The following is a 24,200-nucleotide window of genomic DNA, read 5'->3' on the forward strand; positions in this document are numbered from 1 at the left end:
ACAGCAATGATTGGCCGGGCCGGACCACGTGATGCCGCATGCGTCCAAGAGTAACCATCACGGACGCCAGAGTGAGCTGCACAACGCGGCTCACTCCGTGGTCCACATCAAAGAGCACCAGGCGTTGCGTTAGGGGCACGTTATGCGACCTTAATGTCCCCTAAAACGCAACGTCCTGGTGTGAAACCAGCCTAACACTAACTTTCCTGTCCTTTGACTAACACTAATCTATCCCACGCCGATGCCTAAATCTAACTCCCTCTCTCTGACCCTTAACTCCAACCCCCTCCGCATTGCAAATTCTGATACTGTGCATGCAGCATTTGTAACAAATAGTACCCTGTAAATGTCATTACACCGACTTCAGACAAAACGACACATTCTTTTTTGCTGTACGCAGTGTTGGGATTCTGCTGCCACATCACAAGCAGGGAGAGCTGTGTTTATTAAGTCTGCTTCAGCTGCACTGACATCAACACTATAAAATGACTGAGCCAGGTTATTGCAGGTTGGGTGAGTATGTCTAAATTATTATATAGGTTAGAGATCACCAGCCATTGTGGCAAACACATCAATCCCTGTCTGACCTCAATCTGGAGAGGGAGATTCCCTCAATACGCGGCAACCAGATTTCACCATATAATCTATCAAGACCGCAGTGTTGCGCCATTCAATACAGTGCAATGTTATGGGCTGCCAGTCGACCACTGCGCCTAAGCGACTGAAATTTTCCAACACGTTTAACATTAATCTTCATGCCAGGAATGGATGAAATAATGATTGAGGATTTTGTTATCGACTTCCACATATTTGGCCACTTTAAGTTAAATCTTGTATTAGGCTTCTTGCACACCAAGACGTTGTGTTAGGTGGCACGTTAAGGTCGCATAACGTGCACCTAACACAACGTATGGTGCTGCAAAAGCCGACGGTAGAGTGAGCCGCGTTAGGCTGCTCGATGCCCATAATATCTCCCAGAGTGGCGCTGATTGGCCAGCGGGACCACGTGATGCGGAGCGAGACACTCCGCATCACGTGGTCCCGCCGGCCAATCAGCGCCCGCCAGTGCAGTGAATATTAAGTAGCCATGTGCGCGGCTACTGTAGCTGGCTCTCCCCGCCTCCTCCGCCCCCCACTGCGCATGTGCAAACAGTCTAACGCGGCTATAGCCGCTCCAACGCCGTAGCATGCTGCACTTTGCACAGAACGTGCAGCGTTACATGTAACGCAACGTGGGCTGTGTGAACAGCCCACTTGTGTTACATTGCTGTGCGTTGGGGGAGCGTTACAGGCGCACTAACGTGCGCCTGTAACGTCTTGGTGTGCAAGCAGCCTTAAAGTAAAACATTTCCAGCTTGCCTGTAGAATCACAGGGGTGTGGCTTAAGGCTGGAGTAAATCAGTGGGAGGAGCTAGAGATGCTAGTGGATTATCTGTGCCTGTGGGCTCCTGAGATGTAAATTTAGCCCTAAATTACAAAATTAATGCACTTTCTTAAATGTATTAAATGTTTCACACTGATTCATTTTAAAAAGTAAATGACTGATGCATTTTTAATTAAACTGTCTGAATTTCTCTGCCCCCTTTAGCTGTGGGAGGAGTCAGGGAGGATCTGTGTCTCCTCATCACACTATTACCAGTCACAGGAGTGTGCGGCCAAATAGAGCTGCAACCCCCAAACATTATTATAGAAACAAACAGGCCACTGAGCAAAATAACAAACACACCTAACTAAACCCTCCTGCACTACTTTATGTGGCTCTGCAAATATCCTATGATTTGATTATTTGTATTACTTTTAATTCATAACGTGGCAACACCTTCTATGGAAAGCTATAAATTCTTCCAATCTCGGGAGGTGACAATATTAATTGGATGCTGAGAGAGACTGAGATGGAGAACATAAATCCTAAAGTAAAAAGAGGATGATATCAGCAGTTACGCAATGATCATCAGCTGCACAATGATCAGCAGTTACGCAATGATCAGCAGTTACGCAATGATCTGCAGTTACACAATGATCTGCAGTTACACAATGATCAGCAGTTACACAATGATCAGCAGTTACACAACAATCAGCAGTTACACAATGATCAGCAGTTACACAGTGATCAGCAGTTACACAATGATCAGCAGTTACGCAATGATCAGCAGTTACGCAATGATCAGCAGTTACGCAATGATCAGCAGTTACGCAATGATCAGCAGTTACGCAATGATCAGCAGTTACGCAATGATCAGCAGTTACGCAATGATCAGCAGTTACGCAATGATCAGCAGTTACACAGTGATCAGCAGTTACACAGTGATCAGCAGTTACACAATGATCAGCAGTTACGCAATGATCAGCAGTTACACAATGATCAGCAGTTACACAATGATCAGCAGCTGCACAATGATCAGCAGTTACGCAATGATCAGCAGTTACACTGGAGAAAATATGTCCATAGAAAACGGTCAGCCATGTTCCCCAGACAAACGCAGCTTAATATATGATGAAGACTAAACTGGAGTTATATAAAGAGAAAATTATTTAACTGTAGAAACATCACACACAAATGTACAAATGCTTGAATTTTCCTAAAAATCTTAACAAAAAACAACCCCAACCAAAGTGCTAGTTATCATATTAATGAGGAACGGCAGAATTGTATAATTGTGGATGAGCAGTAAAGACCAGCAGGCAGAGGAGGCTGAATGGGATCCAGTTTCCTTCTTGTCTGATCTTCACACATCATCATCTTCAGGCTGGAGAGAGAGAGAGAGAGAGAGAATTGTCACCATTTATGGCTTTGTTGTCATTCCATTATTTTAAACACATGCTATAAATCTCATCACTTCTCTATGGCTTCAGGAATTACATATTAAGGCTGATAAAAGACACAAATCACTCCGTATTAGCTTATCGGAAATGTCATCTTGTCTGTTTTTAATGAAACGAACCAAATTCCCAACTCCAGTGTGGTGTTAATGGGTCATGGTTTAATCAGTTCCAATCCTTGACATGCATATGTATGCTCCTAAAAACTTCACTTGCGGATCAGGGGCGTAGATATGCGTCTTTGTTTATTTACCTTTGCAGCTCGTGCGTCTCCATTCCCTCCATCACCATCCCACCATTTCGTGATCGGTGAAGGGAAACATGCATTCCCAAAGCCAATCAAAGTGCCTGTAATAAGCGTACACTGGCATCAGTGGAATGCCAGAGTTCATTCAGAAAACACGTACACAAAACTTTCTGTGTACTGTTTACAGCGCACAGGAATAAAGCGTGAGGACATCTATTGGCCCAAAAGTAAGATACACTATAATACATTCAAATAAATGAAAAGAATAAATCCCCCATAATTTATTTACCAATTATTCACCCCTCATTGATACCACCATAAAACACTTGAAAAAAAACACACAAAATGATGGCATTTAAAAAAAAATGCATAAATAGTAACCTAATGGCTTGGCTTTTTTAATAAGTATACAAAAATTAGAAGGCGCTGCTAAATACACTGCTCAAAAATTGTTGTTTTCACTGCCCACCTGCTGCTTCCCAGATATTGGTGGGTAAACCCCTCCTCCCACCTAAAAAAGTACTGCACAAAATTCCAAACTGTAGGCGCGCTGGTGATTAATTAATATAAATAAAATTAATCAATAATAAATAAATCAATATTTTATTGTAAAATCAAATATATGTATATACTCTTCACATGCATTACCCTCATACTTACAATACCCACACATACATGGGAGTCATATGGTGTCCAATGTGAAAAATATATGATTCCATATATATTTGAAATCAAATATATATGGAATCATATATTTTTCACATTGGACACCATATGACTCCCATGTATGTGTGGGTATTGTAAGTATGAGAGTAATGCATGTGAAGAGTATATACATATATTTGATTTTACAATAAAATATTGATTTATTTATTATTGATTATTTTTTTTTATATTAATTAATCACCAGCGCGCCTACAGTTTGGAATTTTGTGCAGTACTTTTTTAATAAGTATGTCAGGAGGCTATATGACTGTTACCTTTTGAAAGAAGGGCTTGTAATCTATATATATAATTGAGTAAGTCCCTCAACCTTCAAGCAAGAAGAAGTAGTGCCCTACCCCCAGGGCCGGTCCAAGCAAGAAGAAGAAGTAGTGCCCTACCCCCAGGGCCGGTCCAAGCAAGAAGAAGAAGTAGTGCCCTACCCCCAGGGCCGGTCCAAGCAAGAAGAGGAAGTAGTGCCCTACCCCCAGGGCCGGTCCAAGCAAGAAGAAGAAGTAGTGCCCTACCCCCAGGGCCGGTCCAAGCAAGAAGAAGTAGTGCCCTACCCCCAGGGCCGGTCCAAGCAAGAAGAAGAAGTAGTGCCCTACCCCCAGGGCCGGTCCAAGCAAGAAGAAGAAGTAGTGCCCTACCCCCAGGGCCGGGCCAAGCAAGAAGAACGGGCCGGGCCAAGCAAGAAGAAGAAGTAGAGCCCTGCCCCCAGGGCTGGTGCTACACTTGCCGCCGAGCTGGAGGGGATAGCGGGTAGAAAGGGGGTATTGGGCAGAGCGGCGGGGAGGGGGTTCGGACCCCCTCTCCCTCACCTCTGCGCACCCCCTCTAGCTTAAGTTCTATAATATATACACTCTAATGAGTTCTGGTTCTCCATGAGCTTGCTGGTTAGTCTGTAACTCTCGGTGTTACAAGCCCTACTCCATAGAGCCAAATTAATCCATACCATGCACTGATGAGGATTTAACAATCTGAAACAGTCTGTATGTACACTGTATGTTGGATTATTATGGCTCTGTACAAATTAACAAGATGACACATCATTGCATTCCAGCGGATCTGGAGGTGTGTTTAGCTTCTAAGGGCAACAATGGTTAATTTGCATATATTCAGCAGTGATGCACTGGAAGACATTTCAAGCTCACTCTAACCTGAATTATCACATATTCTTTCCGTTTTAAGAAAGCAAACTTTTGTTTTCCTTAGTATTTTAGTAAAGGGGCTTTTAGGACCATTGTAGCCCCTCACACACTCCAATGAGTTCTGGTTCACCATGAGCATGCTGGTTAGTCTGTACCTCTCGGTATTACAAGCCCTATTCCATAGAGCGAAATTAATCTATGTAATGCACTGATGAGGATCAAACAATCCAAAACAGTCTGTATGCATGTTGGATTATTATGGCTCTGTACAAATTAACAAGCTGACACATCATTGCATTCCAGAGGTTCTGGAGGTGTGTTTAGCTTCTAAGGGCAACAATGGTTAATTTGCATATATTCAGCAGTGATGCACTGGGAGACATCTCGAGCTCACTCCAGCCTGAATTATCGCAAATTCTTTCTGTTTTAAGAAAGCAAACTTTTGTTTTCCTTAGCTTAAGTTCAGCAGCAGCCGCTGCTATTAGAAAGAGGCAGTGGGCGGGGATGACTCACCTCTTCCACGTTCCAGCGTGCATTCCACTGTCGTCACTTCCTGCAATGCCGTCCACTTACAATACAGTGGACGGCATTGCAGGAAGTGACGACAGTGGAGCACGCTGGAACGCAGAAGAGGTGAGTCATCCCTGCCCACCGCCTCTTACTAATAACGGCGACTGCTGCTGAACTTAAGCTACAGGGGGAGCGCAGATGAGGGACCAGGGTGAGGGGGGGTCCGACCCCCCTCCCCGCCGCTCTGCCCAATACCCCCTTTCCTGCTTGCTACCCCCTCCAGCTCGGCGGCAAGTGTAGGACCGGCACTCATAATTATGCGGTGTATGGTACGCCGCGGGTCGGCTAGTTATTTATATAGTACACAGAAACACAAAACTGAAAAAATACACCTTTATTTCCAAACAAAATATTGTAGCCATACATTGTACTAGGGACATAATTTAAATGTTGTAATAGCCGAGACAAATAAGCAAATACAATGTGTGGATTTTATCTATAGTACCACACGCCCACTAGGATCACATTAACATGTTTCGACACCAGCGTGTCTTCATCAGAATAATTGGAATTCCAATTATTCTGATGAAGACACACGCTGGTGTCGAAACATGTTAATGTGATCCTAGTGGGGTGCCCCATAAGATCTGTTGGAATATGCTGTCACCTGGCATACAGCTACTAAGCAGGACCAGTGGATATTGAGAGACTGGTGTGAGCTAGAACGCAGGGAAGCTGCGGTGAGATGCACGGAAGTGACGCCTCTGGTTATAACTTTGACCCAGGAAACACTACTGGTGGCTGCCACGGAGTACGGGGAGTAACGAGCGGTTTCTGGACAGGACCAATCACCGCCGCCTGGCCCATTTGCCACAACGGGAGGATATGGATGAGGTAATCTGTTACAGTCTCCCTCTCCCTGCAATTTATGCTGCAGGAGTCTTAGTCTGGTGCCGCTATCTGTATGGTATGCAAGGAGCAGACTAAGGAGGTATATTACTACAACCAGTAAGCTCTTAGAAGTTAAGACTTTGCTGCAACCGCATATTTGTAGATGTAAGTGTGATTGGAGACCTTCATATAATCCGGTAATTCCTGAAACAAAAAGTTGGGACTGGTGCAATACTGTAGAAATAAGGATTGTCCTAAATGTTTGCATTCGGAAGTTTTTTTGCGCAACCTCGCATATTCAATTTAAAGAGACTCTGAAGCGAGAATAAATCTCGCTTCAGAGCTCAAAGTTAGCAGGGGCACGTGTGCCCCTGCTAAACCGCCGCTATCGCGCCGCACAAAGGGGGTCCCTTCACCCCCAAACCCACCCCAGCACGACTTGGTCGTGCATTTGGTCGCTCCGGGAGGCAGGGCTAACGGCTGCAGCCCTGCCTCCAGTCGCGTCTGTCAGCGGCGCATCGCCGTCTCTCCCCCGCCCCTCTCAGTGAAGGAAGACTGAGAGGGGCGGGGGAGAGGCGGAGATACGCGCTGACAGACGCGCGTGGGGCAGGGCTGCGGCGGTTAGCCCTGCCCCAACCAGGAAGCGCTCCCCCGCATTACGGAGGGGATTTGGGGGATCAGGGACCCCCGTTAAGCCGCGCTATAGCGGCGGTTTAGCAGGGGCACACATGCCCCTGCTATTTAGGAGGTCTGAAGCGAGATTTATTCTCGCTTCAGACTCTCTTTAAGTATACACAATATACACTTTTTTATAATTTTTTTTATCATATTTTAAGGTGCACCCGTTTTTGTTAAGCTCATCAGCATACTCTCAGGTTGTATGAGTGGACGAATGGAGAGAGAGTGTGTATGGTATATGGCATTTTATTTGTATAGCAACTGACTAATAAAGTAACAACTTTTGTGGAAACTGCCAGCGCTCCTCACAATTTCTTGTTATATAGCAATCAGTATAGCAGCCTGGGAAGCTGCAGCAGCCAATCAGGAGCAAGGCATGTCAGCTACATAATTGGAAGCCATAAGAGCCAGGAGATGTAGACGGATCAGTGTCTGTTATTTTGCCCCCTGCTGGCAGCTCATGGAAGCTAAAACAGTATAGATTAGTGACCCGTCCAGGTCTGGATCACTGAGGGGACAAGTAGGAGTGTATCTGTGTGCTGGACCAGAGCAGGAAAGAAATCTTGATTGGTGAGGATGCAGATTTTCTTTTTTATCTGTATTATTTTTTCACCCATGCCTGGTGCAGGGTGATTATACAGTGTACATATATGGGCATCAGTGATGCCAGAGAAGAGAGGGCATAACATTCAATATAGCTCAGACACACTTTGGGAAGCACTGGGGCTGGGGGAGGAAAACTGTGACACTATTTGGAGCACAATAACTTTGCACATGCTGTGTGAGGCCCCACCCACTTTTTGCCACACATTTCTGACCACCCAGATAAAAAAATCTGGTTTGAACACTTGAGGTAAGCGTGTAAAACACATCTATGTACCTTCATTACCAAGTTACTGATCTACTGCAGCACATTCCAGCTGTAATAAAGCAGCCGAATACCTATAATGATTGATTACTGATCAGGTCTGATAACCACAGCTCATTGAAATGATGAAATCTAGGAGAAAGGACTGTGTGAGCAGTCGGCAGGCAGGCCCAGTATCTGCTTCTGGCTGGGAGCAAGGTGGGCATTTTAAGGCTGATGCATATTGTCAGTCATAACACTGATCTCTGGGTGAGTTTGCTGATTGGCTCATAAGGTATCACCCACCACTGTCCATATACTCAGCTCCCATCATGCCCTGTATTATAACAGCAAGCTTTACATCACTGTAGTAAATTCAGCAGCTTTTTATTACTGGTGTCAGAAATCTGGAGATTAGGACCAGGTAACAAGAACATGACTGTTCTGCTTTGAGTTTGTCCTTTTTTAATGTTATTTTAATTCAATTCCTGCTATTTCTGGATGCTGCTGACTGAACTATTGTATACACATCTGGGAGATATGTAGAAATTCACTCAGTGATGATGCAGAAATCTAGTCAGTGATGATATCAGTAATTAAGACATCCATAAACAGCGGTTATATTGCAGAACACACACTTAAACAGGAGGATAAAGAAACTGTCACATTAAAGAGCACCTCCAGCCAAAATAAGGTCTGAATGGCAATACATATATGTAGTCCATGAACTGTGTACAGTTAGATGAACATATAAAGTCTACATCGTAGTGGATAGAAAAGAATCACATCTATATCTGTAGTAGCACTTCCTTCTTTCTCCTCATGCTGATGCATTGTGTCCTCCCCTTCAGCCTGGTGCCCTCCCCTGCCCCTCCTCTCCTGCTCTCTGCCTGTCTGGATCAAATGACATCTCTTTTCACAGTGTGTAGGAGAGAGGAAACACAGCAAAACAGCTGCAGCCTGTCTCATCATGTCTGCTATAATTCTTATTTCAGATGTCTGTCTGTCTGCCTAGATTAGATCACACGGACATGAGAGGTGGAGTTATGACATCAATTCCCCAGCATCCTTTGCGCCTATGATTTGGAAAGAAAAAAATCACCCGGGCCCAATTTTACACTGGGGGCAGGGATTTCAAGACCATGTGTGAAATACGGACCCTAATGGTGAGAAAATCCCACTTTATGTGTGATTTTATATATCTTGCCAACTTATTAGGTTTAAAGCAAACTGTAATTTATAATTTTGGTCCTCTTTAATTCACTGGCTACAGCAAGTAACAAGGACTACATGTTTATTATGCTCAGTATTTGGTTCTGCCCACTATTAGTTGTGACTATGCCCACTTTTCCCACTATGCACTACACACACTGCTTAGCTTTCTCTGTAGCCACACCCACTTGTGTTTAGGGGTGGGGTAATTAGAGGCAGGTCTTCTTCCCTCCCTAATTGCTATTTGTCCTAGAAACTACCGTGATCAGACCCCACCAAGTAAAACACATCATAATAGTGATGCCATGTGTGACTCCCAGCAGGAATGTTATATGGCACAGATACTCTCTTCCTGCAGCATTCCCTGCATGACAGAAGTGATAACCCTGTAACAGGAATAGAGGAGCAGAGAACAGGCAGACGGGTGATGAGATGGGACTTCGGCACTTACATTACAGCTCATGCTGAGCTCTGCTAAGAATCTGAGGAGGTGGAGGGATTCTCTTCTTTGTCTGTAAAGAGATAATTGCAGCTAGTATTAGTGCACTTGTAGTTCTTTATTTACTCTAATATAAATCTGTCCGAATAGAAAGCAAGGCACTTTTTATGTTGCTTTATATTTGTTGTTACTGCTAAATTTTGAAACATTAAAAAGAAGAACTGCCAGCAGTCTCTCTGTAACTCCACTATATAATAATTTATACCAAGGGCCCGTGGTCAGGGGTGCCCTCCCTGGGGTGGCAGCACAATAAAGGGGAAGCAAGGCACAGTGGCGGGGAAGGTGGGCCGTCTCCCCCCTTCCCTCACCTTGGGGCTCCCCCTTCCTCGCTCTCCCCTCCAGAATAGCAGTGTGAACGCGGGCAGCAGGCGCAGCGGAACACTACCTCCTATACCCAGCGCCAGAGGAAGATCTATGCGCCACTGGTCTGGTGACGTCACTGCCTAGACCAGACCAGTGGCACACAGATCTTCCTCTGGTGCTGGGTATAGGAGGTAGTGTTCCGCTGCACCTGCTGCCCGCTGTCACACTAGATGGGGGAGCGAGGAAGGGGGGGGCAGCCCCCTTCTCCCTGCCACTGTGCCCTGCTTCCCCTTCACTGCGCTGCCACCCCTCCTTCTGGGGACACCTGGCTACCTATTATTGGGACACATATAGGCCTGGCTACCTATTCTGGGGACACATATAGACCTGGCTATTTATACTGGGGACATCTACAGATCTGGCTATCTATTCTGTGGACACCTATAGACCTGGCTATCTATACTGGGGACACCTATAGATCTGGCTATCAAAACTGGAGACACCTGTAGACCTGGCTACTTATACTGAGTACACCTATAGACCTGACTACTTGTAATGTGGACACCCATAGACCTGGCTACCTATTCTGGGGACACCTATAGACCTGGCTATCAAAACTGGAGGCACCTATAGACCTGGCTATCTAAACTGGGGACACCTATAGACTTGGCTACTTATACTGGGGACACCTATAGGCCTGGCTATCTAAACTGGAGACACCTATAGACCTGGCTATTTAAACAGGAGACACCTATAGACCTGGCTACCTATACTGGGGACACATACAGGCCTGGCTACCTATACTTGGAACACCTATAGACCTAGTTACTTGCACTGGGGATACCTATAGACCTGGCTACCTATACAGGGGGCACCTATTTTGGGGGAACTGCTGCCAGAGTAACTATTTTTGGGGAACCACTGCTGCCAGATTAAGTGTATTTTGGGGAACAGCTGCCAGATTATGTGTATGTTGAGGAAACAACTGCTTTCAGATTATGTGTATTTTGGGGAAACCACTGCTGCCAGATTACATGTATTTTGGGTTATACGTGTATTTTGGTTGATCCGTGCCAGATTATGCATATTTTGGGGCACCACTGCCAAATTAAAGGCAACCACTGTATAGGCAGATGGGAAGATTGGACCTGACCCCACTGGAGGACAGAGGTGCCTGGCTCTTCTACTGACACATATGCTATGCGATTACTCCATTGTTATTGTCTAATGAAGTGGGATCAAACCTGCGAAACGTGTTGCACTGTCCCCCGGAGTATGTAAATAAACTTTTCTATTTGATAAACACATTGGCAATGTTTGCGTCTGCTTGGAGGAGGTAGGTCCACCACTGCCTCCTCATGTTTTAAACTTTTTGGATACTTTTATCCTTTTGGCACATCTGTATCTATACTACGCTATAGCTACTGTAAATTACAGCAACATAGGAAACAAGAAATCTATACTGAATTTTACTTTATATGTATGCATTTTAAATGTCACAATTTGTTCACGATATTGGTCCTATAATAGCACACATGTAATAATGACACTGTAGAAGAGAAGCAAATATTATACTATGACTTACTGGGAGCTGGAACATAGTCATTAGTAGCAGCACCTCCAGCACCAGAACGCTTCCCTGAAATACAGAAAAAGAGGAGATTAGCATCAGGAAATCATTTTCTCTATCACATTCTTCATTTAGCTTGCATGCAGTATTTAAGTGAGTTGGTTGTTTAGTTGGTTGGTGTGTGTGTACGTACTTGTCGTGTAAACGTCTTGTTGTGTGGATGGCTGTGCATTAAGTTGGACATGTGTATGAGCCTCAAGTCCCGGAATGTACGGAAGCATGAGCTGTGTAAGCGGGGGTCAACTCAGGCTGCCACCTCCCTTCCAAAGCCTTCCATCTTCTGACACTTCTGTCTTCACAGTGGAAGTTCCAGTTTATAAGGCGGAAGTGTCAGAAGATGAAGAGCAGCATGGAGAGCATTGGAAAGGAGATGGTGGCCTAGGGGAGTTAGTCCCGCTTACACCGCCTGCACTCTTTTTGCAAATTCGTTCTGGCTCATCCCTGGATAAGGTTCTTATGAGAACATTGAGAAATCGGTGAATCTGATTTCAATTTGTAAATCCCATCACATTGTCGCAAAGGAAATCCTGGAGATCATTTTTCAGCCCTCCCTGGCAGTCAGTAAGTTCACCTATCCCCTGCAATTCATACATAGATAAAAAAAGAAATGCAAGAACAACTTTTCCTCATTCATCTTTTTAAAGTAAACTCAAGCTGTAATTATACCTTACAAAAAACACACCACCTGTTCCGGGGGCTAGCTGGGTCAGGTAAAGCCCTGTACTACTCCTAAACACACCACCTGTTCCGGGGGCTAGCTGGGTCAGGTAGAGCCCCGACCACTCCTAAACACACCACCTGTTCCGGGGCTAGCTGGGTCAGGTAGAGCCCCGACCACTCCTAAACACACCACCTGTTCTACTACTCCTGGCTCCAGTTTTTTGTTAGCTTTGGTTTTATATTGAAAAAAATGTCTGTGACCCTGGGGCTATGATGCTGCAGATGCTGCTGTGTGCTCTCGTCTAAGAACACATACCGCAGAGAGGAGAGGCGGTGGAGGGGCGGGGAGAGCCAGTGAGAGGGGTGGGGAAAGGGGATTATGCAGGAGTGCCTCTCCTGCTAAGGAAGCTCCCTCCCCATTAGTCTACCATGGCATTTAGATGGAAACATGTCTCTGTGTCCCATTTGCCCCTCTGAATCCACCTCGGGTAAACCTTATGAAAAAAAATCCCAAAACCTCTTTTTGGTCTTCTCTCCTCATTAACCACTTAGGATTCACTGACATGAGTCTCACGTCCTGATCGGCCACACTGAAGATTTCAGGATGTGAGACTCACAAAGGAAATCAGAGAAATGCACCCTGGATGTATTTAGAGAGTTTAGCCTGTCTAATTCCCCCTCCTCTGTGTCTAATCACAAATTGTAATTTGATCTCTCCCCGGTGTCACATGACTGCCACAGAGTTGGCAGATAAACTCATTTGAAAGCACTGGCTGTTAACAGTAGGTCTGCTTCCATGAACCAGGAAGTACAAACAGTGCAGATTTATTTTAGGATTTGTATCAGCTGTAACAAACAAATGTTTTTTTTTTTTAAAGAGAACCCGAGGCGGGGTTCTCACAACGTAATCCACATACAGAGGCTGGCTCTGCCTATAGAGCCCAGCCTCTGTTGCTACTCAGATCCCCCTTAAGTCCCCCCTGCGCTCCGCAATACCCCATAAATGACAGCCACGCTGCCGACACGCAGCGTGTCAGCAGCGGCTGTGTTCACCTTTCTAACGTCCATCTCGGCGCTCCCCCCACCTCCTGCATCGCTCCGGTCCCGCCCGCGTCCCTTCCCTCCCCCCTGATTGGAGGGAAGGGACGCGGGCGGGGACGGAGCTCAGCAGGAGGCGGGGGGAGCACCGAGACTAACGTTAGAAAGGTAAACACAGTCGCACAGCGCGGCTGTAATTTATGGGGTCTGGCTGAGCACAGGGGAGATTTAGGGGGGATCTGACTAGCAACAGAGGCTGGGCTCTATAGGCAGAGCCAGCCTCTGTATGGGGATTTCATTGTGAGAACCCCACCTCGGGTTCTCTTTAAAGGTTATTATGCTGTTGTGTATCTTTCAGAGCAGAGAGGACGTTCTGATTTAAGGTCCGCTTTAACAGCAGCCGCTATGCGCTCATGTGTATGCCCTTGCACATCCCTGTCGACTTGTTGCCACTCATGCACCTGTTTAATGAATGATTGCTGCTATCTCCTACAGCAGTAATCAATCCCTTTAAAAGGGGTTTTTTTAGTATAAAAAGTAAAAAAATAAAAAATAAGTTTTAAAAGATGGTACCAGAGTGAAAAATATTTTTTTTGCTTTGGATTAATTTTTAATGCAGTTGGCTGATGGTGTAATGGTTAAGGGCTCTGCCTCTGACACAGGAGACCAGGGTTCGAATCTCGGCTCTGCCTGTTCAGTAAGCCAGCACTAATTCAGTAGGAGACCTTTGGCAAGTCTCCCTTACACTGCTACTGCCAATAGAGCGCGCCCTAGTGGCTGCTGCTCTGCTCTGGCGCTTTGAGTCCGCAAGGAGAAAAGCGCAATATAAATGTTATTTGTCTTGTCTTGTCTTTAACCCTTCCTAGCCTATGAACCCCATGTGTCACCTGTACTTGGCCTTAAGTAGTGCCAGCTGTAGTGATCGCATACAATCACTAAGGCAACAGTTCAGGTCCCCAATCCTGTACAGATGTATTGATCTGCCGTTGCCTATCAGGGCCCTGAACTGTCTTCCTAGTGATCAGATCCGATCACTACAGATGCACAGTCTGGGGATAATGGTCCGCTACATGCCTAGTAATGAATAGAGATGGCCCAAACGGTTCGCCGGTGGACAGTATCCAGTGAATTTCTGCTGTTCGCATTCTCCGCGAACTGTTATCATATGGCGTGTTCGACCCGCCCCCTATACATCATCATGGAGCCAAACTTTCACCCCTTACCTCACATGCAGCAGACACATGGCAGCCAATCAGCTAGCACCCCCTCCTGGACCCCCCACCCATCGAGCGCGCCCCAGTGGCTGCAGCTCTTGAGCGCTTTGAGTCCAACTAGAAAAAAGCGCTATACAAATGTTTGGATTATTATTATTATTAAAAAGCAGTTGTGGTGGCCATATAGGGTTCATTCTCTGCTGGCTGCTGACTGTTAGTGAGAGCAGGGTCAGACTTGCTGCAGATAGGTAGGGAAAGCATTAGCTAGGCCTGTATTCTTGTTCCTCACTTTCTGGGAAAGCACCCCAAACAGCCCTTTTGAGGGCTAGCACATCGGTCTCCTGTGTTGTTTTTTTTGTTTTATTTTGTTTTGTTTGTGACACTCCACAGCCCACTGACTGCCAGAGCTGTGTGTTCACTACTGCTGTTGCCTCAGCGGCTGGATAGTGTAATGTTTAAGGGCTCTGACACAGGTGACCTGGGTTTGAATCTTGGCTCTTCCTGTTCAGTAAGGAGCTCTCTGGGCAAGACTCCCTAACACTGCTTCTGCCTACTGAGTTCGCTCTAGTGGCTGCCTCGCAAGCGCTTTGAGTCTGACAGGAGATATTATTTCACTGCATTCTGATAGTACTATTGCATTTCTCTGTGTGAGACACTCCACAGCCCACTGACACCCAGAGCTGTGCATAATGTGATTTATGCCCTTTAGGAATTAAAACCGACTTTGCGTCAACTCCATAATTTTTGGTGGGACATTTGGCATGGATCCCCCTCCGGCATGCCACAGTCCAGGTGTTAGAGCCCTTGAAACAACTTTTCCATAACTTTTGAAGCAAGAAACATTCTTTGTAGTTTTTAAAATTCGCCTGCCCATTGAAGTCTATGGCAGTTCGCATGTTCGCGAACTTTTGCGTAAGTTCGCGTTCGCAAATGGAAAATTCTATGTTTGCAAAATCTCTAGTAATGAATTAAGGCATATGTTAGGTTTTAACCGGGAAGAGCTGAGGAATATATTTTGAGGTGCTTTATAATAGTGGCATTTGTTACATAAAAAATAGGAAGGGTGGAAGATGAAAAAAGTGTATTTTCTGCATTTATGATTATTTTCCATGGTAAAATGGCTTTAAAATAGAAAAAAATAGGGAAATAATACTACCCAAAGAGAGCCTAGTTCCTGTATATTTCCCTTGGATGTAAAAAATAATAGAAAAGTTATTGCTGCATCAACAGTGAAACAGCCGAGTGTCAAAATTGTCAGGAATCCTAAGCAGTAAAAACCCAGGAATGCGAGGAGGTTATGGATACATTTGGGGGGGGGGGGGGGGCGGGGGCGTTGAAAAATGGCGCCAGGCACCGGCGTTAAAAAAAGGCGCCCCATAGAGAACCGCTATCGCTTGCCATTTATCGTTTTTGTGTGTTAAAAAATGGCGCCAACTTCAAAAACGATATTTATCGTTTATGTTTATATGTTCAGTTTTTTCGTTTAGGTTTTTAATATATTTAACCCAACTATGTTTGTCGTTCTAATGGTTTTTTTTTGTCTTTTCGTTTTTAAAGAGACTCTGAAGCGAGAATAAATCTCGCTTCAGAGCTCATAGTTAGCAGGGGCATGTGTGCCCCTGCTAAAACGCCGCTATCCCGCGGCTAAACGGGGTCCCTTACCCCCCAAATCCCCTCTGTAAAGTGCCGGCTGCGCTTCCTGATTGAGGCAGGGCTAACCGCTGCAGCCCTGCCTCACGCGCGTCTATCAGCACGTATCTCCGCCTCTCCCCCGCCCCTCTCAGACTTCCTTCACTGAGAGGGGCGGGGGAGAGGCGGTGATGCGCCGCTGATAGACGGCGCTGAGAGGCAGGGCTGCAGCCGTTAGCCCTGCCTCAATCAGGAAGCGCAGCCGGCGCTGTACAGAAGGGATTTGGGGGGTAAGGGACCCCGTTTAGCCGCGGGATAGTGGCGTTTTAACAGGGGCACACATGCCTCTGCTAACTATGAGCTCTGTAGCGAGAAACGGAACTCTAAAATGAAAATAATTAGTTTTTAAAAACGAAAAATATCGTTTTAACCACTTTACCCCCGCCTGTACGAATTTCTCCGTCCCTTTTTCCATCCTTTCACCCCCCAGGGATGGAGAAATTTGTACTTTCCGCGCTCCCGCCGCTGCCCGCGCTCCCGCTTGCTCTAGCACGCACTCCCGCTCGTAAACACGCCGCCGGCCGCTCGCCCGTAGATCAATGAACGGGAAAATCCATTCCCGTTTGTTGATCTAAGCCCCGCAATGATCCGCTGCTTATCCGATAAGCAGCGCGATCGTTGTGGAAAAAAAAAAAAAAAAACTTTCCCAGCCTCCTAGTACTTTCCCGGACGCTTGGAGGTCGCATTAAACAAAAAGTTACTGTTGCCATCTTGTGGCCAAATAGTAAAACTACACCCTAAAGCATTTTTAACATACAAATACATTACTTATACACAAAAAATTAACTCATTACCTCCCACACTCCCAAATTTTTTATTTTTTTTTGTAATTAAAAAAAAAAAATTAAAAAATGTACAATTAAAAAAATACATAAATAGTTACCTTAGGGACTGAATAAATATTTATGTCAGGATGGTACAACACTGTTACTTTATAAACTATGGGCTTGTAATTAGGGATGGATGCAAAACTGAAAAAAATGCACCTTTATTTCCAAATAAAATATTGGCACCAAACATTGTGATAGGGACATAATTTAAACGGTTTTATAACCGGGACAAATGGGCAAATACATTTCATGGGTTTTAATTACAGTAGCATGCATTATTTAAAAACTATAATGGCCGAAAACTGAAAAATAATTTTTTCCCACATTTTTCCTATTTTCCCATTAAAACATATTTAGAATAAAGTAATTCTTGGCATAATGTCCCACCTAAAGAAAGCCTAATTGGTGGCGGAAAAAACAAGATATAGTTCATTTAATTGTGATAAGTAATGATAAAGTTATAGACGAATGAATGGAAGGAGCGCTGAAAGGTGAAAATTGCTCTGGTGCTCAAGGGGTAAAACCCCTCAGTGGTGAAGTGGTTAAAAGAAGAAAAAAAAAAAAAAAAAACTCTAAAACAAAAATGATGATTAATTTCTTTAAAACGAAAAATATCATTTTTAAAAGCATTATCGTCTGCGATCTGGCGCCATTATTTCGCCGGCGCCATTTTTCACTGGACGCACATTTGGGGGAGAGATGCTGCACTGAGCCTATAGAGCCGCTGATAAATATGCTATTTAGTGACTCATTATTGTGTGATAACTGAAGCAATTCTGGTGTGAGGCATCATGGGAGATTGCAATGCCCTATGGGTAATAAAGAGGTCCTTCACTTATGCCTTGTGGAAGAACCCCGCCTGCTCCTCCTGAGCTGTCTATGTAGGTACATATCTGGGTTTCCCATACAGATAATAAAGCTGTGACTTGTATCTATCAGACTTACCTGAGCGTCTCCTCCATACAACGACTCCAACAGCAGCAATAACTATGGCAAGAGCAACAACCACACCGATTACTATGTACGTCTTGTCCTGAGACCCTGCATTGGGATCTGAGAGGGGAACATAAAGGAAACATCACATGAGATGTGCTGAGAATCTGGTGCAGACAACAGGCCACTCCCCCAACCAATGATAGCCAATATTAGTACAGATACATAAAACATGAGGTTGTGAAGGACAATATCACTTGTGAACTTATAAAAAAATTTCTGAGATGAATCTGTGATTACGCATATAAAATTATCAAAAATGTTGATGCATATTCTCAGTCCAACAAATGCCTGATGCATGTTTCACGGTTCTATGGCTGCTTCATCAGAGGTCACTTATTTACATTCATCAAACATTAATTTTAGATCTGTCTTAAAACTCTGGGATGCCTTCTCGGGCGAATTTCTCAATCTGTTCAATTTAATGTATGCCACGCCAAAAGCCCGCATTTACACCCCAGGTTTCCTCTCAGACCCCTTCCCGTTACAAAGGGGTACCAGACAAGGGTGCCCCCTTTCGCCCCTGCTTTTTAATATTGCTCTTGAGCCCCTTACTAGACTAATCGATTCTGCCATACCAGGATTTAAAATAGGAGAAACTAGGGTATCCCAAACACTATTTGCTGACGACATCCTTATTTTTCTAACTGACCCCTCCACGCAAGTCCCAAATATACTCCAGATAATAACAGATGTGGGAAAAGAATCAGGATTTAAGATAAATCAATCTAAAAGTGAACTACTCTCCCTCTCAACTAAAGCACATATCCCCTCACCTAACCCACTAGGAGTACATATAACGAAAGGCCCAGTCACATATCTTGGTATACAACTAACTCGAGACCCACACTCCCTCTATCAATTAAATATCTCTGCCCTGATTCCGAAATTGATCTCCCAAATGCGCTCCTGGCACAATCTTCCCTTGAACGTCTCAGGACGTAGTGCTTTAATCAAAATGATTACCTTTGGCAAGCTATTGTACCCTATGCAGACCCTTCCGCTTTTATTAAAACATAAAGATATTATATTACTCAATAAGGAAATCGCCAGGTTCCTGTGGAGAAATAAAAAATCCAGGATTGCCCTTCATAAACTACAGACACCCAAAGAATTGGGGGGGGGGCTAAACCTGCCCAACATAAGACTCTACAATTTAGCATGTATGACACGTCATATCCGGGACTGGGTATCTCACACCTCGGAGTTTTCCAACTACGACTTGGAAAGCTCCCTAGCCGAACCTTGGACTCTCCCTGGTTTACTACATTCGTCATGTTCCAACCTCCCCCTCAGATTAAAGCACAACATAGTGATTAGAGACACAATAGTTACTTGGAAGGAACTACGAAAAATGTTTAAGCTCCCATGGAGAATTTCCAAATACCTACCCCTATGGGGTACACCCGACTTCTCACCGGGAATGCAGCATAACGCCTTTATTAGATGGGAAGCCAAGGCCATCAAATCCTTAGGCCAACTATTTAATATCAGGGAAAACCGCTGGTGGACATTTTCAGAGTTGAATAGATATTGGAGTATACCGAGATCAGACTTTCTGATGTATGGACAAATATGATCCTATGTAGTTAAACATCTGAGCTCTGTGTCTTCAGTATTAATGTTAACTCCATTTGACCGCTTCCTTCGACCAGGAGCCGAGAGACAATCCCTATCCTATCTACATAGAGGCCTACAAGATCTAAATTCCAAGAAATATAAATCCCTGGCCTTTCAAAAATGGACAAAATATTTCTCCCATCCCCAACTTGTAGACAAAATTCTAGATGGTCTGGTCACATATAAAAGCACTATCATTAGTGAAACGTGGCGAGAATCCCACCTATTCCTCCTACACAACGCCAAATACGCCTTTAATATTAAATACAAGCAACCCCCTCCAAACTACAAGCCAGAATGCCCTAAGTGTGGACACCCTAATGCTGATCTAACGCACTGCATATGGTTTTGCCTGAAGATAGAGCGCTTCTGGAAACAGGTCTCTCGGTTCCTGGATAGATTAGGCTGTGGCCATCATACATGTAACCCAATATTGTTCCTGTTCCATTCATTTGAAAAAAATGATATCAGGCTTCGGAATCCCCCTAGAACTTCAGATATCTTACATTTAACTCTTGCTGCAGCCAAAAAAGCTATATACAACAGATGGATATATCCTTCCACCCCCACCATTCAAGATGTCAAGGATGAAATGTTAGACTTGTTTACTATGGATAAAACTGACACACTATTGCATAAAGAAAAAAATGCTAAAAAATTCTTCAAAAGATGGAAGCCTTATATTAAATTAACATTCTCTCGTGAGGAGATTAACAGGTTAATGGAACCTTTTAAATACACGTCCTGGTATTGTACTGAACAACTATCAGGCACCTTGGGCCCATTGGAAATATCATCTTAAAGCTTTGCCCCCTGGGTTATTCTAATATAGTTAGACTATAGAGCAGGGGTGTCCAAACTTTTTTCGAAGAGGGCCAGCTTGGATGAAGTGAACATGCCGGAGGGCCGAACATTTTTCCGAACATTCTTTGAACAATTACAATTAAATGCAAATGAATTATTTTGCATAAAATAAATCATTTGCATTTAATTGTAATTGTGAGCATGCCATTTGCAATAAAATTTATGCCAAGTTAATTGCAAATGGCATGCTTTTCATTTCATAACATTAAAGATCAACAGACAGCTGAGTTTTCAAAATGTATTTGAAATAAATAAAAAAAAAACAACTTACCTGCACTAATGGGAAGGGTGAAACTGAGATCTGTGCTGCAGCAAACAGTCTTTAAGCATGTAGCGTAGGCCGCACGCAGGGGTCACATCTAACTGCCCTCCTTTCCTTTGCCTCGCTCTCAGTGCTGGTGTAGTGCCAGGAAGCAGCCCTGCGCGCAACTCAAGCACGCAGGGGTCACATCTAACTGACCTCCTTTCCTTTGACTCGCTGGTGTAGTTGTGCTAGGAAGCAGCCCTCCGCGCGGAATGACAAGCGCACAACTCACGCGTATGGCGCTCGCTGAGCAGGCGCATGCGCAGTAGGCCCACTGTGTCGCAGGCGCCGGCATATGACATCACACGCCTCTGCCTGTGTCTTCCCCTCGCCTGTGCCCGCTGTGCTGTTTGAGAAGGGGGTGTGTATACCCTCGCCGCCGTCACGCCCACACTTGTCTGTGCCCGCCCCTCCACTCAGCCGTGCTGAGTGTGAAGGGGGTTTGACCCGCGCCATCACACCGCCACGCCCCACACAACCTGCTGATGGATGCGGCCCATGACGGTCCGCAGCCATGATGTGCGGCCACAATTGCGGCGAAAATAGCGGCGGACTTACTGGTCGATGCGGCGGGCGGGCCGCATCACCTAGAACAGTGATGGTTGTCCAAAGGGCCACATCTAACCGCCCGTGGGGCTGCGAATGGCCCGCGGGCCGGACTTTGGACATGCCTGCTATAGAGGATAATCCCCTATAAAGAGAGAGCATAGATGTAACGATTGTGGAATTCTCTCCGTGATCAGTGCACAAGCCATGCGCTGACACCGCGGAAATCCTCCACAAGCGTGTAATTTGCAGGAACCCAGCAGTAGGTGCAATGCACCTGCAGAGGGAAATTCCTGTCGGCAGGTGGAGCTGTGGAGTGCAGAGGAACAGCTCCTCTGCCCTACCACACACGCCAGACAGGAATTGCACGAAGGGAAGAAACGCAATCGCAAGAGAAGCGGTTGATAGTGAGCACAGAGACAGATTGTGTGTGTGTGCATAAAACTAGTCGCCAACCCGCGACTGTGCACACACCACAGCAGATATGAAGCAGGAACGCGATCGCAAGAGGTGCGATCGCCAGACGTGACACAAGGCTACAGCAAGGCGGAGCACGAGAGTAGCAAAGGCACAGCAAATCATACAATGAGGAGATACGGAAAATAACAAACGCTAGCTAACCGCGAACACCGCACTCATTCGCAACAGTGCACGCGGTTATGCGCGGTCTCCACGTGATAAGCACAATAGAGACAAGCACGCCTAACTAACCATCGACAGACAAACACGAAACAGAGGACGCGAGCGCTTGCTTAACGGTTACCGAGCCTCCAGCAAGCGTTCGTAGCAGACAGGACAGACACACGAAAACAGGGACAAGCGAGAAATAGGATCCACAGCACTAGCGAAAAGAGGCCAGTGCGATCCAGATACAGAGTAGCAGAACAGAAGGATCCACAGCACTAGCGGAAAGTGGCTAGCGCGATCCCGGTGGACAGAACAGAAGGATCCACAGCGCTAGCAAAAAGTGGCTAGCGCGATCCAAGGAGACAGAATAGAAGGATCCACAGCGCTAGCGAAAAGTGGCTAGCGCGATCCCAGGAGACAGAACAGAAGGATCCACAGCGCTAGCGAAAAGTGGCTAGCGCGATCCAAGGAGACAGAACAGAAGGATCCACAGCGCTAGCGGAAAGTGGCTAGCACGATCCCAGGAGACAGAACAGAAGGATCCACAGCGCTAGCGAAAAGTGGCTAGCGCGATCCAAGGAGACAGATCAGAAGGATCCACAGCGCTAGCGAGATCCCAGGAGACAGAACAGAAGAGATAGCTGGTAGCAACCGCTGCACCAACTATACTCCAAGAACAGAGATCAGCACCATTTCCTGTCGACCACCGCTGGAACAGGACAACAGCAACAGAACAAACAAACAGAAAAACAATCCTAACTGCACTAAGGAATCTGCCTAGCACAGTTTCCAGGAATTACTCTAAGCTGATCTTCAAACAAAGAGCATGGCTGACACTCTCCAGAGTGTTTCACAGGAAGACTCCTTATGGCCAGCAAAGCATTGTGGGACACACATAGTACTTATAGTACACGCCTCCAATGAATGTGGCCAGGCAATTTGCATGACAACGTATGCAAATTCCTCAGCAAGCACAGGCTGCAAAACTGACAGAAGCTCTTCTTTCCAGAGTCCTGCAGCATGCAAACCTAACCAATGGTCAAAAAGCTGCCTGCCTGCACAGGCAGCTGAGCAAATCATCACAATAGACCTATTTGTTTAGGGAGGGTGGGTGTTTACCTTTGGGGTTTATAGAAGTATAAGTTGGGTTAGTTCTTCCTGTTCGTCAGTAGCGTCTTCTTTTGGTACTAGGACGGCCTACCAAAGAGTAGCCTCCCAATGTTCTGGCCGCTGTAATCCAATCGCAAACTAAATCATGCTATGGTTCACCTTTGGTGCTGATCATGGACTGGAACATTGAATTATACTCTTTCCTGTGTAATTGAAAACTGCTACTGTTACTGTTAAATCTAAAAATCAAATAAAATATGTTTAAAAAAAAAAAAACAACTCTGGGATGCCAAAAACACTGGGATATCTCCACTGTGAGCTAGAATGTAGGGGAATCTGATGCTGCAGTGCTCTATGGCACCCGGGTGGGGCATGTAAATAGCTACAGTTATTGTGGCTATGAGGCCGGGAACTTTTAGGGTTTTTACCCATACAGAGAGAAGCGGGAGGGGGGGGGGTGGAACTCCCCTTTATGTTTATACAATGTATATGATGAACGATCCAGTATTGTATGTGTGTGGTGAGGCAGCGGAGAGCAGTGGGTGCTGTCATTAGACAGCTGGTTTATTGGTAAAAGTTGACCACTATGTATTGCACAGAAGCACATAAAAAGTCAATAACACACGTAGATGTGGTGTGGCGCTTTTATGCACTATATGGTAAAGAATGTTTACTGATATTATTCAGCATCACTAGTGAAGGTTGTTTCCAACTGAGTGTTTTCAGCTGATAGTCATTACTTTGACTTTAACAGGATTATTGATCCAAGGTTAGATCATATATGGATATATACCCTGAACTAGTCTTACTAGGATCAATTGATCCAATTTTGATTGCATATGTGTATGTAACTGGCTTAATCTTTTAAGTGACATCAATAAACCATTGTGGCAGTTGAACATATACTAGTAGTGTATTGTGTTTTCTAGTTACAGAAGCTGCCCAGGAGAGATGAGCAGATGCTGCCATTGGAGGCACAATAGAAGAGAGCCAGAGATAAACAAGGACTATATAGTGTTTCTTGGAGCAGAAGCAATATATCCCCACTAGCCAACCCGCGTCGTAGCATACGCCGCATCTATCTATCTAATAGAGTACGTGCCTCAACCTTGAAGCAAGAAGAAGTAGGCTTTCCATGAGAAAATGTATGCGCGCTCAAACACCAAGTTTAACCCTAGCAAGTCTGGCTTTGCAAATCCGGCCTAATTGGCTATT

At 45.2% G+C, this 24,200-nt stretch overlaps 1 protein-coding gene across 2 annotated transcripts in view; it reads right to left on the reverse strand.

The window, feature by feature from the left end:
• Nucleotides 1-2,512: 2,512 nt before the first annotated feature.
• LOC137543596 (class I histocompatibility antigen, F10 alpha chain-like) overlaps nucleotides 2,513-24,200 on the reverse strand; it is a 110,641-nt gene continuing 88,953 nt past the window's right edge. Inside the window, exons 5-8 of one of the 2 annotated variants that reach the window (XM_068264696.1) lie at nucleotides 17,867-17,974; nucleotides 11,446-11,499; nucleotides 9,510-9,570; nucleotides 2,513-2,747 (exon numbers count right to left, since the gene is read on the reverse strand). In XM_068264696.1, the coding sequence (XP_068120797.1) occupies nucleotides 9,533-9,570; nucleotides 11,446-11,499; nucleotides 17,867-17,974 (200 nt within the window). In that variant the 3' untranslated portion in view covers nucleotides 2,513-2,747; nucleotides 9,510-9,532. Of the gene's footprint in view, nucleotides 2,748-9,509; nucleotides 9,571-11,445; nucleotides 11,500-17,866; nucleotides 17,975-22,994; nucleotides 23,189-24,200 lie in introns of those variants that run through there. The other variant, XR_011025546.1, reaches the window with a different exon arrangement.

This window comes from Hyperolius riggenbachi, unplaced genomic scaffold, assembly GCF_040937935.1.
Source record: "Hyperolius riggenbachi isolate aHypRig1 unplaced genomic scaffold, aHypRig1.pri scaffold_113, whole genome shotgun sequence".
In the NCBI taxonomy this organism is placed as follows: Eukaryota; Metazoa; Chordata; class Amphibia; order Anura; family Hyperoliidae; genus Hyperolius; species Hyperolius riggenbachi.